General features: G+C 30.6%; 2 protein-coding genes across 3 annotated transcripts; both read right to left on the bottom strand.

Annotated features, from left to right (window-relative positions):
• Positions 1 to 5339: 5339 nt before the first annotated feature.
• On the bottom strand, positions 5340 to 6548 carry LOC114185928 (Heavy metal transport/detoxification superfamily protein). Of its 2 annotated transcripts, XM_028073894.2 has the most exons (3): positions 6425 to 6548; positions 6188 to 6263; positions 5340 to 6008 (listed from the first exon to the last, which is right to left on the bottom strand). In XM_028073894.2, exons 1-3 carry the CDS (start codon positions 6428 to 6430, stop codon positions 5662 to 5664), a joined length of 429 nt encoding a protein of 142 aa, XP_027929695.1. In that variant the 5' UTR covers positions 6431 to 6548; the 3' UTR covers positions 5340 to 5661. The 2 variants fall into 2 exon arrangements, with proteins under 2 accessions (XP_027929695.1, XP_085529688.1); XM_085673562.1 differs by lacking the exon at positions 6425 to 6548 and having other exon boundaries at positions 6188 to 6305.
• Positions 6549 to 7896: 1348 nt separating this feature from the next.
• LOC114186204 (phosphoenolpyruvate carboxylase 2-like) lies at positions 7897 to 12842 on the bottom strand. Its single transcript, XM_028074245.2, has 10 exons — positions 12384 to 12842; positions 11532 to 11926; positions 11310 to 11394; positions 10914 to 11136; positions 10579 to 10682; positions 10414 to 10501; positions 10166 to 10320; positions 9074 to 10072; positions 8546 to 8932; positions 7897 to 8380 (listed from the first exon to the last, which is right to left on the bottom strand). The coding sequence occupies exons 1-10, from the start codon at positions 12549 to 12551 to the stop codon at positions 8084 to 8086; spliced, it is 2901 nt and encodes a 966-aa protein (XP_027930046.1). The 5' UTR covers positions 12552 to 12842; the 3' UTR covers positions 7897 to 8083.
• Positions 12843 to 14581: the final 1739 nt, after the last annotated feature.

Raw genomic sequence — 14581 nt, 5'->3', positions numbered from 1 at the left:
TATGACTTGCATTTGTAACCTACTGCTAAATATAAGTTCATTTCCATCACAACCATGTGTGATACTGACTAGGCATCAATGTTGATGATAAAAGTTCCAAGTTTAGTTCAGGAATTTACTTAGGTCCTAATCTGGTTTCCTGATGGTCTCGCAAGTAGGGAGTTATAGTTAGATCAAGCACATAAGCTTAATATCGCAACCTAGTTAAATCTTCAAATGAACTTTTATGGATTCAAGCTCTCCTAAAATAACTCTTTATTTCTCTTATTATGCCTATCATGTTGTATGACAACCAAAGTGTTGTGACTAGGGATGTCAAAAAAATATGTACCTGTGGGTATACGTGTATAAAACCCGCAATGGGTAGAAAATGGATATTGTAAATGAATACTTGCAGGTACGGGTATTTTTTATACTTGCATGTTAACAGGGCAGGTACGGGTATCATAGTATTTGTACCCGTGGCTACTCGTACCCACTAAATTTTAATTTAAATTAAAAAAATGGAAAACATGATTAAAACATTAACCCATTGAAATTGAATGGGTTAAAAAATCTTAATTTCTTTGTAAACTGTCATTCAACACTATTTAAATGGATTATTTGTACTTTGTTTGAAATTAGTAAATGTTATGCATTGTATTTTTTTTTTTTGAATTTATGGTTAATATATACTATTAAATATTAAATTTTCTTTTGTAAATATTTGTGGGTACTTGTGGATATCCGTGGATATTAAAAAAATATGCGGGTACTCGCATCTGGATACCCACACATATATAGGTACGGGTACAAGACAAATATTTATCTTACGGGTAGGGTATGTGGGGAGCTACTACTCGTACCCTACTCCGTTGACATCCCTAGTTGTGACCATAGCACACAACCCAACTTTTCACTCCAAAGCAAAGCATATAGAGATTGACATCTTTTTGTGTTTGTGATCAAGTTCTCACAAAACAACTAGAAGTTTATCATATTCCAAGCCTATAACAATGGGTTGATATTCTCACCAAATCCCTGTCCTCCAGTAGCCTTGAGCTTTTACGCTCCAAACTCAATGTCAGGGACTTTGTTTGTAAAACTCCCTCACCTCGAGTTTGAGAGGGGGTATTAAAGAGATTTAATACAATTATTCAACTAGATATCCATTTTTTGTTTTCCTCTCTTTATCTATTTTGAGATGTAGTAGTATAGGCTCTTAGGCCCATATATACCTCATTGTACTCTATTGATATGATAATAAAGAATACAATTTCAGTTTACAGATTACCTTTCTCTCCCATATTTCTTTATAATAGTCACAAACCACCTTTGAGAGTTTACCTAGTGAATATGATGGTGAAGCCGCCATTATGAGACTTGGAAAAGTCTCTATGGTCTATTTGAATTCACAGACGGATTTGCGACGATAGATTACCAGCCGCAAAAAGAAGTGATAATGTGAAAAATGAAAAGAAAAACACAAAAAATAAAGTGTGCAGTTCACTTTTTTCTTTCTTCACATATATAAAGATAATTGTGAAGAAAACAAGTGAAATGTCTTAAAAACTTTATTGTAATTTTTTATATTATCAAACTTTATACGTGTAATCTTAATTCTTACTTAAAATAATAATTAACATTTGTTTTTAATAATAAATAATAACAATATAATTATAATAATAGTAATAGTACAATTAATAATAATATTATTATTAATATTAATAATACTATAATATGTAATAATAATAATAAATTATATTTTTGTAATATTAAATAATAAGTTCAATTTCATTTTAACATTATTTTCCCTATTTACATTATATTTATCATCAAGGGTAAAATGGTAATCATTTAATGTTATCTATTAATATTTTTAATCTATCATAGCTATCACATTATATACGAACTTTATCTCAAATACATTTAAATCACCTCCAAATCCACTCCTCCAAATCCAAACCCAGCATAAGTGACACTCCTGAAAAAATATACATGCACAAGGTCATAATGTGTAACCACTTATTAGAATGTAAAATGAAAATTGATATTGTATGTGTTATTTACTATAAAACCTGGTCAAAGGAATGTAACTCAAAATAATTAAATCTCTACATTTTTTTGGGTGAAACTTTATAAGCACCAGGTGTAAGACTTAAGATCGAAAGATTCCTTGTATCGTAATACAAAATTTTGTTTTAAGAGATTATATGTTTTTTTATTTTATTTTTTAAATTATATGAAGATTGTTAGAAACATTTAATATAATTTAAAAAATAAATAAGTAAATAATTATTTTATGATTAATAAGTACCAGAAAAGCACATAAGACATTCTTAAATGCCTAAAATAAGTTGTGCAATAATCTCAACCATTACAATTGATATTTATTTGGTACCTTAGAGGGATGTGGGACAAGACCCCATGGTGGACGCTAAATATAATTCCATCCATCGAAGGTGAAAAATAATACTAAAGTCAAAATAATTATTTTCTAATATCATGCATATGTACATATTATTCTCGTAATAAATACAATATAGTATATCACAAACTATTAGTAAATACAATTGATATACAATTATACATATACAAGTAATACATATAATTATGAGCATAATATGCCACAAATGTCATTGAAATATGATAATTGATATACATATATATAAAAATAATATATTAAATGAAATATAATATGTCAGTCAATGATATTACTAAGGCATAATTTTTCAATCATGATATTATCAATTAATTCACACTTGCTACGTATAAATAGGACACATTCTTACAAAAAATACACACTCAATCAATGGCGGACCATAGAAGGTCCAAGGGGGCCTCCAAGGGGGCCATGGCTCCCCTAAATTTTTTTTAATTTTTTTAAAAAATATTTTTTAAATTTTTTTATACTGATTTTTTTTATAAAATATAATATTTAATTTTAATATATAAAAAATAAAAAATAAAAAATAATAAAGAAGAATAAAACTTATTGAGATATTTTTTTTGTTATCTCTCATTTTAAGTTTTTCATGTATTGTATTCATTTATTATTCTTGTATCTCTTCTTTTGTTTTTTGTTTTAAAAAAGAATTAGAAAGTTAGATATAAATTCATTCTCTCCCTCTTAGTTCTCATCCATTCTCTTTTAAGATAAAAAAGGTAACTCTCTCTTATCTTGATAGAAAAATATTAGTTTGATATTTAGTTTTTTTTTTATCTTATGAATTATTTGTATATTTATTTTTTTATGAATATAAAAAGAAAAGTTATGTAATATATGTTTTTTCATAACCATTTCTTAAATGTGACTTGATTATCATATTTTTTTTTAGTAATTACATCTCTCAATTTTTTATTAGATTTTAATAAATTATTTTTTAATCTTAATTTTTTTAAATAGGTATATTGATGAAAAATAAAATAATAAATTCATTTTTTGTAAAATGATAAAAGGGAAGATAAAAATAATACAAATATACTTTTTCACCTATTTTCAAGCATGATTCTAGGAATTCAATTGTTGAATTAGATAACCATTTATTAAAATTCAAAGAATTATAAGTGAGAAATTTCATATTAATTCTTCTAGAATTATAGGCAGAATGTTTCATATTAATTATTTGAAACTGATTATAAGAAAACATACTCAAATATGTAAATATATAGAGAAGAGATGAAATTAAAAAATTTAATTTAAAATAAGTTTCATATCAAATACAATTTCAAAACTATAATTTTTGTAAGGAAAAACATACAAAATTTTCAATACTAAATTATATATATTTTTGTTATATTAGTAATAATAATTAAATATATAAAATTTGAATATATTATTTTAATCTCTTAAAACTTTTTGACCGTTCACTGCATTCATTGTCATATACTCTTCTATACTTATATTATTGTTATTATTATTATTTCTTATGTTTTCATTCATTTGAGCGTAAGAGAATATTTTGAAGGTTAATTTTCCTTCCATTTTATTCTCAAATCAATGATTCAATTTTCCCACGTCACTTCAGAGATCCCACGTTCTTTTCTTTTTCTCGCAAGAACATGAATATTTTTTAAACTAAAATAAGTCTATTATAAGAAAAATTACCTAAAACAATAAAAATTATTTGTATCTACTTTTAAAATTATAATTGTATTATTTTTTATTATCATAAAAGAAACGAAGTCTTGCGACCGAATTTTTCACTAATATTTAATAATAATAATAATAATTCAATTAATAATGTTTTAATAAGTAATCAGATAAATATTTGTTATCTTATTATATAACTAAAATTTATTATTATCTACCACAATCACTCCCACAGTTTTTTAGGTAAAATAATTAGTGAGATTGTAGATATTGGTATGTTATTGTTACCTCAAAGTTTAAACTAATGTCAAAAGGTTTAGATGATCAGTGAAAATTGTAACTTTGAGGGATGAAAGAGAACATAAACTCTTGCTTTATTTGATTACACATTTGCAGAGCCACTTCTGAATATGCTAACATTATAGGATATAGATGGCAATGTAAAGTTTTTTTTTTTTTTTTTAAATGAAATTGATGTCCGATGTCATGAAAAACTAGAGGAAATGAGTTATGCCGTTGTCTTTTATTTTCTATATAAATCGAGACTATCCAATTATTTTTATTTAATATATTTGTTTGTATCGATAAAAAAGTTAAAATTAATTATTGACATTAACTGAAAATAATAAAATGTTAAGAAAATATATAATTATATAACCTATCGTGATTATTTTTAATAAAAGAAATGAATTATGTATTTACTTTTTAGTAGAGTATGAATTACATATTTTATTAAATAATTTTTTTTTATTTATTGAAGAATAAAAATTATGATACAGACATGAATTAAAAAACTATAACACTTCCTATAATTTATAAATGGGTTAAATATGTTTTTATCCCTAAAATTTCAGTGAAATTTGGAATTAGTCCCTCTTCAAAAATTTTGCCCAATTTAGTCCTTTATCTTTACAAATGCGGGAATTTAGTCCTTTTAACCAAATTTTGTTAAATTTATCTGACATTTCAAGCGTATTTCATGATATTATTTAATTGTTTACACAATTTAACACATTTTTGCTTCAATGTTGACTCAAATATTATCATCAAATGCGTTTAAAATGTCAAATAAACTTAACAAAATTTGATAAGAATGACTAAATCCACGCATCTCTAGATATGAATGACTAAATTAGTATAAAATTTCGAAGATGGACTAATACCACAATTCACTGAAAAACATATTTAAGACTTAAATAGTAATAGCATCTGTATAAAGCAAATACCAAAAAGTAAACGAAAAAAGAAAAAGAAAAAACACAAAAACTTAATAGTTAATGAATGCATCTTATAACATCATCAACCCTTATTTATGCACTTGACTAATTATTCTAAAACAAGTTGACTCTTCTATCATGATGGAATCCATCATCATTAACTCTAATGGATGCACACCGAAGCACTTGAATTGCAAAACAAGCAAGGGTACATAATACTTGAGTCATTCAAAGCATAATTAATAGTCAAAACCAGAGAGAACCCTTTTTTCATACACAGTTTAATTAATGCTTCACACATACACTTCATAATTTAAAGGTATATAATATAATATAATGTTGTTGATTTGTATGAGCATGAAGATGGTGTGGTCACATGATGACACAAGCGTGAGGATTGTCATCACTAAAAGTAGCACCAGTTTGGTGGCCAAAGATGGAAGATTGTGAGGGATAGTTGTAATAACTTGGATCACTGTTATCATAGCCATGCTTGTAATAGTTATAAGATGAGGAAGGTTGAGAAGCATAATAGGTGAGAGGGCCATTGCAATGGTGCTGCTGAAAATATTGGTTTTGAGACTCTGTTGTGTATGGAAGTTGCCATAACTCAGCCCTGCAACCAGTTTTTCGAACAGTTTTCAGAACCTTCTTCTGCTCAGCATACCCATTCACAGTCACCTTTTGCAGTTTCATATCTATTTCAATGCCATCCACCCCTTAAAAAGAAACAAACATGGATATAGAACTATTAACGCCCGAGATACGGACACGGATATAGAGATACGACTAAATCGATGTATAACTGTGAATAAAATATAGAACTTGCAAAAGCCACTTTTAAACGAGAAACTTTATCAATTTCAATGTTAGAAAAAGTGTTCCTATGAGTGTGTACCTTTAAGTTTTTGTAGTGCTTCTTTCACTTTGTTTTCACATCCAGGGCAATCCATGTGTACTCTCATCTCTATGATCTGAGGATAGAGACAAAAAGAGATCATCATCAGACAGAAATAAGAAACAAGTTGACTGATAAAAATGGAGAAAGTGAGACAAAAGAAAAAAAGAAAAAAACAGTGGTTGATTTGAATCTTCATGTTTCCAAAGAAAGGAAAAGGAAAGTGACAGTGCTCACCGTCATGTTGCTATTGGTGAGGTAGAATCTCTTGGATGATATTGTTGTATCTTTTGGTGAAGGTTTTGGAAATGAATCCAATAATATTATTGAGTGTGCCTCTAGCTAGGTAGCAAAATATGTGTATATATAAGGGAAGATAATTGGATGGTATGGTGCCTCATCTTTGCTTGTTATTGGTGTAGTTAGATAAAATATATATTTTTTCTGCAACTGTTACACCGACCTTTAATTGTTGGTCTTAATTTTGGAGAATTGAGATTCAAAACTGAAGCAAAGGGCAAATGCATGTTGCTGTATTCATGGCGCAGCTACCTCTTTTTCACGTGCATTAGAATAATGCCACTGAAATTAATCATGCAAGTAGATCCAGTTCAATTCAACGAGGGTGTTTGACTTTGTGTTTCTACTCCCATCCCCTTTATTAACACACAAGAAGACATTTCTCATTGATGACGCGTTTATCAGTTTTTCTTTTCCGGACAATGAGATTAAAGAAGAATGATATTTTAACTACCAGCTTTTAACAACTTTTTCTTATAACATAATATGTCATTTTTTAAGTGGTTTTGAAATATTAAAAATAAGAAAATAAAAAACTAGTATACTATTTAAAAGATGTCACCTAAGATTGTAAGAGAAAGTTGTTAAAATTTAGTAGTCAAAAAATCATTTTTCGAGATTAAATATGTTTTCACTTTATAATTAAATATGTTTTCAGTTTATAATCGAAATTTGTCTGTCTCAAATTTTAATATAGTTTAAATATCTTTCAAAATGAATAGATATAGTCATTTTAATCAACTGTGTAATACTCTTTTGATGTACTAAACTACATTTCGAACTACGTTTTACACTATTTAACATATTTTAACTCAAATGTTAACCTAAAATACAATCTAACACGTAATAAAAAGTTAATACTGTTAAATTAAAAAGACTATATTTATTATTTTTAAAATTTGAAGATCAAAATATATTAAAATTTAGAATAAAAACGAACTGCAATTTACGAACTGCAATTTTACGTTCAAGTTTAAAGATCACAAACATATTTAACCATTATTTCTTGTACATGATTAGTGTTCAAACACCGATTCATGCGATTAGTATTTATCACCTAGTGCTAATTTTTATTATTATATGAAATGAAAAGTCTGTTCATCATCATTAGTTTGATAAATAAGTATTCTGTTATATCATATCATTTAATGTTTTTTTTTCTAGAACTATTTCAAGTAATGTGTTTTTAAACACTATTTTTTATGTTACAACTTAATCAAAGTTCAACTATGTTATGAAAACCTTCTTCAAAACATGCAAGCAAAGGAATGTTTTAAAACAAACCCCACTTATAATTCTGTGTACAAAACCAAACTCCAAAAGTTGCATGTCAAAGAAAATGGAAAAGTTGCATAATATAATTCCAGAATTGCAAGAGATGAAAGGATGAGAAGAGTCCCAAAAAGACCTTGACCAAAACCTTGTTTTATTGTATAGTAATATAATATGTTATCATCTCAAGAACAACATAGTGACAGTTATTTGATATTAGTGCAAACCTCAAGTAGACATAGTATAGTAGGTTACAGTGCTGCAATGGATGCCACAACACACATTATACATAGTAAGCAAAACACGCTCTACTGAAATGGAAGCTTAACCGGTGTTCTGCATGCCAGCAGCAATACCCTTCATTGTCAAAATAAGGGTGTCTTCAAGGCCAGGTGCATACTCGCTTTTAGGGTTAAGTTTAACAAGTTCTGCTGCAGGCTTGCTTGATTCCATGTAGTCCTTCGACAAGTGTGGCCTCAGCTTCACATGGTAGTCAGGATCACGAATTCTCTTCAATGTGTAGGCTTGCAGCACATTCAGAGTTGTGATGTATGAGTCACGAAGTCGAAGTCTTTGCTTCAAGTAGGGGTCCCCTTCAAGAAGATCCTTGTGCCCAGCAACCTAAAATAAACAAGACGTATTAGGCCTGAACTAGGTAGGGGGGGAATAACATTAACCATACATAGATTTAAGGCTAAAATGTCGGTTCTTTTTTATGCTGATGCTGATGTTCATGTTGTGTTTTTGTACATATTATGAGAACTAGTAAATGCTAATTAAAATTACCTGGAGGAGAAAGCTCTTGGTTTCTTCGTATTTTGCTCTTAAGCTCTCTCCAAATGGACGTAGCTCTTCTGGCACTAGGAGTTTATCAAATAGTGCTGCAATCCCAGGGTCTCCCTTGGCAAACACCATCTCAACCAAGTCAATGGTGACCCTGAAGAAAGGCCATTGGTTGTACATGTCCTGAAGCATTTGCAGATTCTTTGGATCCTTCTCAATAACATGCTTAAATGCTGCACCAAAACCAAGCCACACTGGCAAATGAAACCTTGTCTGTGTCCATGCAAAAATCCAAGGAATAGCACGTAGAGATTCAATTCCTCCGCTTGGCTTTCGCTTTGATGGACGACTTCCAATGTTCATTCTTCCATACTCCAACTCAGGAGTTGCCTGCAGTGCATAATATTCAGAAATATAACATAACCAAAGGAAAGAAATTTCAACTTCATGACCAAATTATTTAAAAAAACTGATAGATTTTTCCAAAGGGTATCTTGTAAACAAAGGTGAGTGAGTAGTAGCAGCACTTACACGTCTGAAATATTCAACAAAACGAGGCTCTCTGAAAACAACAGAGCGATACTCCTGAGTGGCAATGACAGCCATCTGATCCATGAGGGCACGCCATGCAGGGTTTGGTGACACAGGAGGATGCATGCCATGCTCAAGCGTAGCTGCAGTGAACCTTTGAAGTGTTCTAAAGCACAAATGCTCCTCTCCGAAAGACTGTTCAATGACTTCACCCTGAACCGTTACCCGTAGTGAGCCATGAATGGTGTCTGGTGGCTGAGACAAAATAGCAAGATGAGTTGGTCCTCCTCCTCTTCCAACAGTCCCTCCTCTCCCATGAAACATTGTAAGCTTCACACCAAACTCCTTAGCAACCTTCACAAGTTCCTCTTGAGCCCTGTAAAGCGCCCAAGCAGCTGAAAGACGGCCAGCATCTTTTCCTGAGTCTGAGTACCCTATCATAACTTCTTGCTTCCCATTGATGCGCTCTCTGTACCAATCTATGGAGAAAAGTCGCGCCACGGAAGCCGGAGCAGCCTCAAGATCAGCAAGCTTTTCAAACAGCGGCACCACCCTCAGTGGCTCCTTCACATGGCACTCACGCTGCAAAAGCTCCACCGCAAGCACATCAGATGGGGCTGTGGCCATTGATATGATGTAGGCACCAAAGTTGTCTTTAGGTAGCTCTGCAATGACATGGAAGGTTTCCAAAACATCAGTGATTTCTTCTGTTTTGGGAAGGTCATGGCCAAAGAGAGGGCGTTTTCCACTGAGTTCAGACAAGAGCCACTCCTGCCTCTTTTCCTCAGACCACTCTCTGTATGATCCAATTTCTAAGTGCTTTGTGATTGCATCCATTACATCAGTGTGCCTATCTGACTCTTGTCGGATGTCAAGCTTCACGAGTGAGAGTCCAAATGTGGAAACTTGCCGCAGAAAATCAAGGAGGCTTCCATCTGCTATTGGTCTGTCACCACATGCACAGAGTGACCTATAGCATAGTTCAAGAGGCTCCAGGAACTACAAGACAAAATTGGAGGTTATAGAGTTTCTTTCCATGACAAATTGATCATCTTTTTGCTATAGTTTATAGAACATTGATGGGAATTATACCTGATCAACATTAGTGAAGGTTGTCTCCTCTGCGATATCAGAGGTTCCATTGGCTAGTAACTGGCGAGCACGTTCACGTGTGTTATAGAGTTTGTCTCTGATATCACCAAGAATAACACGATATGGCTCGTTTGGAGGAATCTGTTTCCAAAACTCTGCATCAATTAAGAATTTAATACATCAATAACACAGTTGAATGTGTTGAGTTCAAACTTAAATGTGCAATTTCAGAACAGAATAATACATACCAATGTAATGTTTTGCATCTCTCTTTGAGGACCTATGGAGTTCATGAGCACGAACACGGAGCTCGTCAGTGCAACGCCACATAGACAGCTGCAATAGCAGACAAAAAGCAGTAAGAGCCACGTTCTAAATGCTTAATAATAAAAAATTACCACAAAAATTGATACCTCAAACATGAGATCCTCTATCTGAGAGAAGTACATATTAGCAGCCATCATTCTAGCCAGCAAACACACATCCCTTGTAACTTCAGGGGTTACTCTTGGATTACCTACAATGTAAATTAGACTTATGTAAGACAGCAAGTAATAAGGTATTGCCTAACATTGAAGGTGAAACTCAAAAGCATACAATGAATGAAGAAAAAACAAAGCATCAATGATTTGAAACAAAGATTCTTTATATCAGTACCATATGATATTTGGGACTGTAACAAAGAGAAATCTGTTTTCAAGTAAGTGCTTTTTTTTCATTAGTTTCTTATGGAAAGGAAATAATATACCATCACGATCTCCTCCCATCCAAGAAGAGAACTGAATAACAGGAGCATTATATGGGACACGTTCGTTTATTCCGATGTTCTTGAGAGCTGTATCAACCCGGCGCAGAAACTTTGGTACACCTTTCCAAATTGTCTCATGAAAGTAGCTCATTCCTGCCCTCATCTCATCTTGTGGTGTGGGAGGAGTCCTTCGAATTTCATCTGTGCGAAATGCAGCTTGAATCTACACATGGGAAAAACATCATTAGGCTCTAACTTCGCCATATATAATTCTAAAAGTAAAATAATTTTTGGCCATGGTGTCTAAGCATAGGTAAAGTATCTATCAACTCAGAATCATGAGGATGTGAAACATGTGATTGACAGTGGTGCATTATAAATGAAATGAAAATACACCTCTCTTTGTAAAGCCTCATCAAGTTCCTGCTTATCATCTGGTGTTATGTCTTTGGCGTATAATTGGGTCAAACAATTCCTTATCCTGAAAAAGAAGACAATGATACCAACGGATATAATTGTGTCAAACAATGCCAGAAATAGTGTATTACGTATGATAAACGCAACAATGAATCAACTATGATAAATGCAGCTAAATATGAGTTAATGTAACAGATATACCTTCCATGCTTTTGCAGCAAAGATCTGCGAACAGACTGAGTAGGATGAGCAGTTAGAACCAAATCCACAGTTTGGTTCTTGAGAGCATCAAAGACTTCCTGAGGGGTCTTCTTCAGTTGAGTCACAAGCCTCTTCAAGGTCTCTTCAATGTCTGACTCTGTCATGGCAGAGTTCTCATCCGCAAAATCACCCTTCTTCAATAACTTGATCCTTCTTCGGTACGCAATTTGAACTTCTTCTGCCAAGTTGGCCAAATTGAGCATGTGAGAAAATGATTTGGCAATAACAATCGAATCCCCAGCATCAAGACCAGTCAGCATATTCCCAAGTTCCTCCAACTTTTCAGGTCGATGCTCCCCTTCGTATTCAGCTGACAGCTCATAACAATCTTGAACCTATCAAACCACAAACTCTTAGCCACAAGTTCAGATATGTACAAAACTTCAGGCAAAAAACCAAATATGCTAATGAATTGGAATTGAAGTTACTCGACCATGAATTTATATTATATTTCATAAAAAAATAAAACTTTTAGCACACAGAGAATCAACATGGGAAGAGAAACATAAAACAAATGCAGGACCCATTACTTATGTAAAATTAATTACAAACTAAAGGAAGGAGTGTGAAAAATCATGAAATTGTAAACTCGTAAGAAGAAAGTCGAAAGAAGAACTCTTGCAGACAGAGAATGAGCATGAGAAGAGACACACACATGAAACAAAAAACTAAGTTGAGGTTTCGAACAGCAAAAGGAGTTCTTCATTGCAATAACTGAAATGGGGTTTCATAAATCCATGAAGTTGGACTAAAAAACTCATCTTTTTAAAAAGCAACAGGAATTGACATTACCGTTTGTCTGATATCTTCACCATGCAAATCCTGAAGAATGTCAAGGAAACGGTCCAACAGAAGAGCATCATACTCAACCAGTTTGTCATCATCAGAGACCTTGCGTGGTGCCAGCAACCTCAACTGAGCATCAATGGAGGCCATCTTCTCAATGTTACGGGTAGCCATGATTTCAGTATCTTCTTTGTTCCTCACTCTTTATGCTATGACACTCTCACCAGACCAAGACTTGAATTTTGAAGCAAGAAAGGTTGGAAACAGAGAAATGAGAGGGTGTGAGAGGAAAATCCCGTGAGAACAGAGGAGAAAGATTTTGTAGGTTGAAAGATAATAGGGTCCTTATGATCTCTGCACGAGAAAGTACAAAGAAAAGTGAACACTGAACAACCTTCAACCACAACAATAACTGATAACTAGCGCCAGATATCACGGAGAATAGAAAGAGAGAGACTTCATGTGAAGCAAAAAGGACTTGTTCAAGCCTCGTTTTATAGACACTTTGCACCGTAAAAATACAGAGAAAAAAGGAATCATAAGATAAGATAAGATAACCTATTTGTTTTGTTAACTAGAAATCTCTTGAACATTTTATCGGAATATTTGATTTTGAACCATGTTTACTGAGAAAAGAAATTAAAAAAAAGAAGATAAACTTTACTGAATTGATTTATATAATTTAAAAAGAAATTAGCCTGCAGATAAAAACAGTTAGATGAAAATAATATTTGTTCTGTTTAATCTAATCTAATCTAATCATTGTAAGGATAAATTTAATTGGCTGAAAAAGCTAATGTAATCATTATAAAATTACTCTCATCTGATTTTTTAGTTACTATTTGATAGGAATTTATTATAAATAAAGTATTTCTGAATGAATATAGATATGCGAATATATCAAGTGACTTGTCTAAAATTTATGATGTGACCTATGATTTCGGCATATTTATTAAATAAAGTTTGATATTATGTTAAAATTTATCAAATTAAAAAAAAAGACAAATTTTAAATTACGTTAAAACTTTTATGCTACTGTTTTCTTCAATAAATTTATTTTAAATAATTTATTTAATTAAACTTAGTTCATCTTTAATTTTAAAATTAAACTGAATTACTATTCATGCTATACAGTCTTTTTTTACTAAAAATAAGAAAAATTATGTGGAAATTCAATTTCTGAATTCGAATTCTGATTTCTTAATGCAGAAATGGATACATTGAGGATTTAGTGGGAGGATAAAAGAAAATAAAGAAGTGGAAAGGAAAAGAAAGGAGAAGAAAAAGAGTAGAAATTATATTTGTTTAAATTAAAGAAAAATAAATAGATTTGAGTGAAAAATTATAGTAAATGTAATTGAAAAAATATATTAATAATATATATTACTTATTATTTAATTATAATATATAAAAGTGTAAATATTAAAAAATTATATCATAATAATTAAATATTATATCGAAAATATAATTAATTATGTTTTTGTATATCGATTATATTATATATGAAAACATAATCGATTATGCATATAATCTATTTCGTGTAAATTAATTAATTTATAGAGTGTTCGCTAAATAACTAATTAGAGATTAATTTACTGATTAATTTATTTGATAGTTAAGATTTACGTAATTAATATTAATAACTAATTTAGAAATCAATTCATAATACAAACTATTTCAATTTTTCAGTTGTCAATTTAAATATTATAATTTTTTAAAACTAGTTTAGTTATCCATAATTTTTATTTTATAAATTAATATCTAAATTTGTTACTATAATGACTAATTATTTTTGTTATTAAATTTAATTATTATTTAAGATTTTTCTTGTAGTGATATAAAGAAAGTTTTTTTTTTCTCAAAATTTACGATTTTCCAATAATTTCACATTTTCAACTTTCAATATAAATCTCTACACTTCTTTTTTCGTCGTTAAATCAAAATATGTGGTAATTAAATATAGTTTAAGAATTAAAATATGAAGAAGTTTATTTAGATAAATTATTTTTTGAATTAACTTTTCTTCTGAGAACAAGAGTTCATATTTATGCTCTACTATTTATAATGGTTCAATATGCATACTAATAGCAAATAAAGGTGTTAACAAGATAATTATTTATTAAATATTTTATTATTGTACATGTTCATTATGAAATAGCTAAAAAATTTACTTATAAACATCAAAAACAATCCAAAAAATAGAA

This window comes from Vigna unguiculata, chromosome 5, assembly GCF_037176805.1.
Source record: "Vigna unguiculata cultivar grain cowpea cultivar isolate G323 ecotype 2 chromosome 5, ASM3717680v1, whole genome shotgun sequence".
NCBI classification, from domain to species: domain Eukaryota; kingdom Viridiplantae; phylum Streptophyta; class Magnoliopsida; order Fabales; family Fabaceae; genus Vigna; species Vigna unguiculata.
The sequence above is the reverse complement of the archived record's forward strand: the minus strand, read 5'-3'. Positions and strand labels throughout refer to the sequence as shown.

Excerpts from the sequence above, each read along its gene's own strand:
- LOC114185928 (XM_085673562.1), bottom strand. The coding sequence starts at position 6,293 with ATGATGATCTCTTTTTGTCTCTATCCTCAGATCATAGAGATGAGAGTA. Across the intron at positions 6,009-6,187 it reads AGCACTACAAAAACTTAAAG|GGGTGGATGGCATTGAAATA; the intron begins GTACACACTCAT and ends TTTCTTTTTAAG.
- LOC114186204 (XM_028074245.2), bottom strand. The coding sequence starts at position 12,551 with ATGGCTACCCGTAACATTGAGAAGATGGCCTCCATTGATGCTCAGTTG. Across the intron at positions 10,683-10,913 it reads GATGGGAGGAGATCGTGATG|GTAATCCAAGAGTAACCCCT; the intron begins GTATATTATTTC and ends TTTACATTGTAG. Across the intron at positions 10,321-10,413 it reads AGATGCAAAACATTACATTG|AGTTTTGGAAACAGATTCCT; the intron begins GTATGTATTATT and ends TAATTGATGCAG.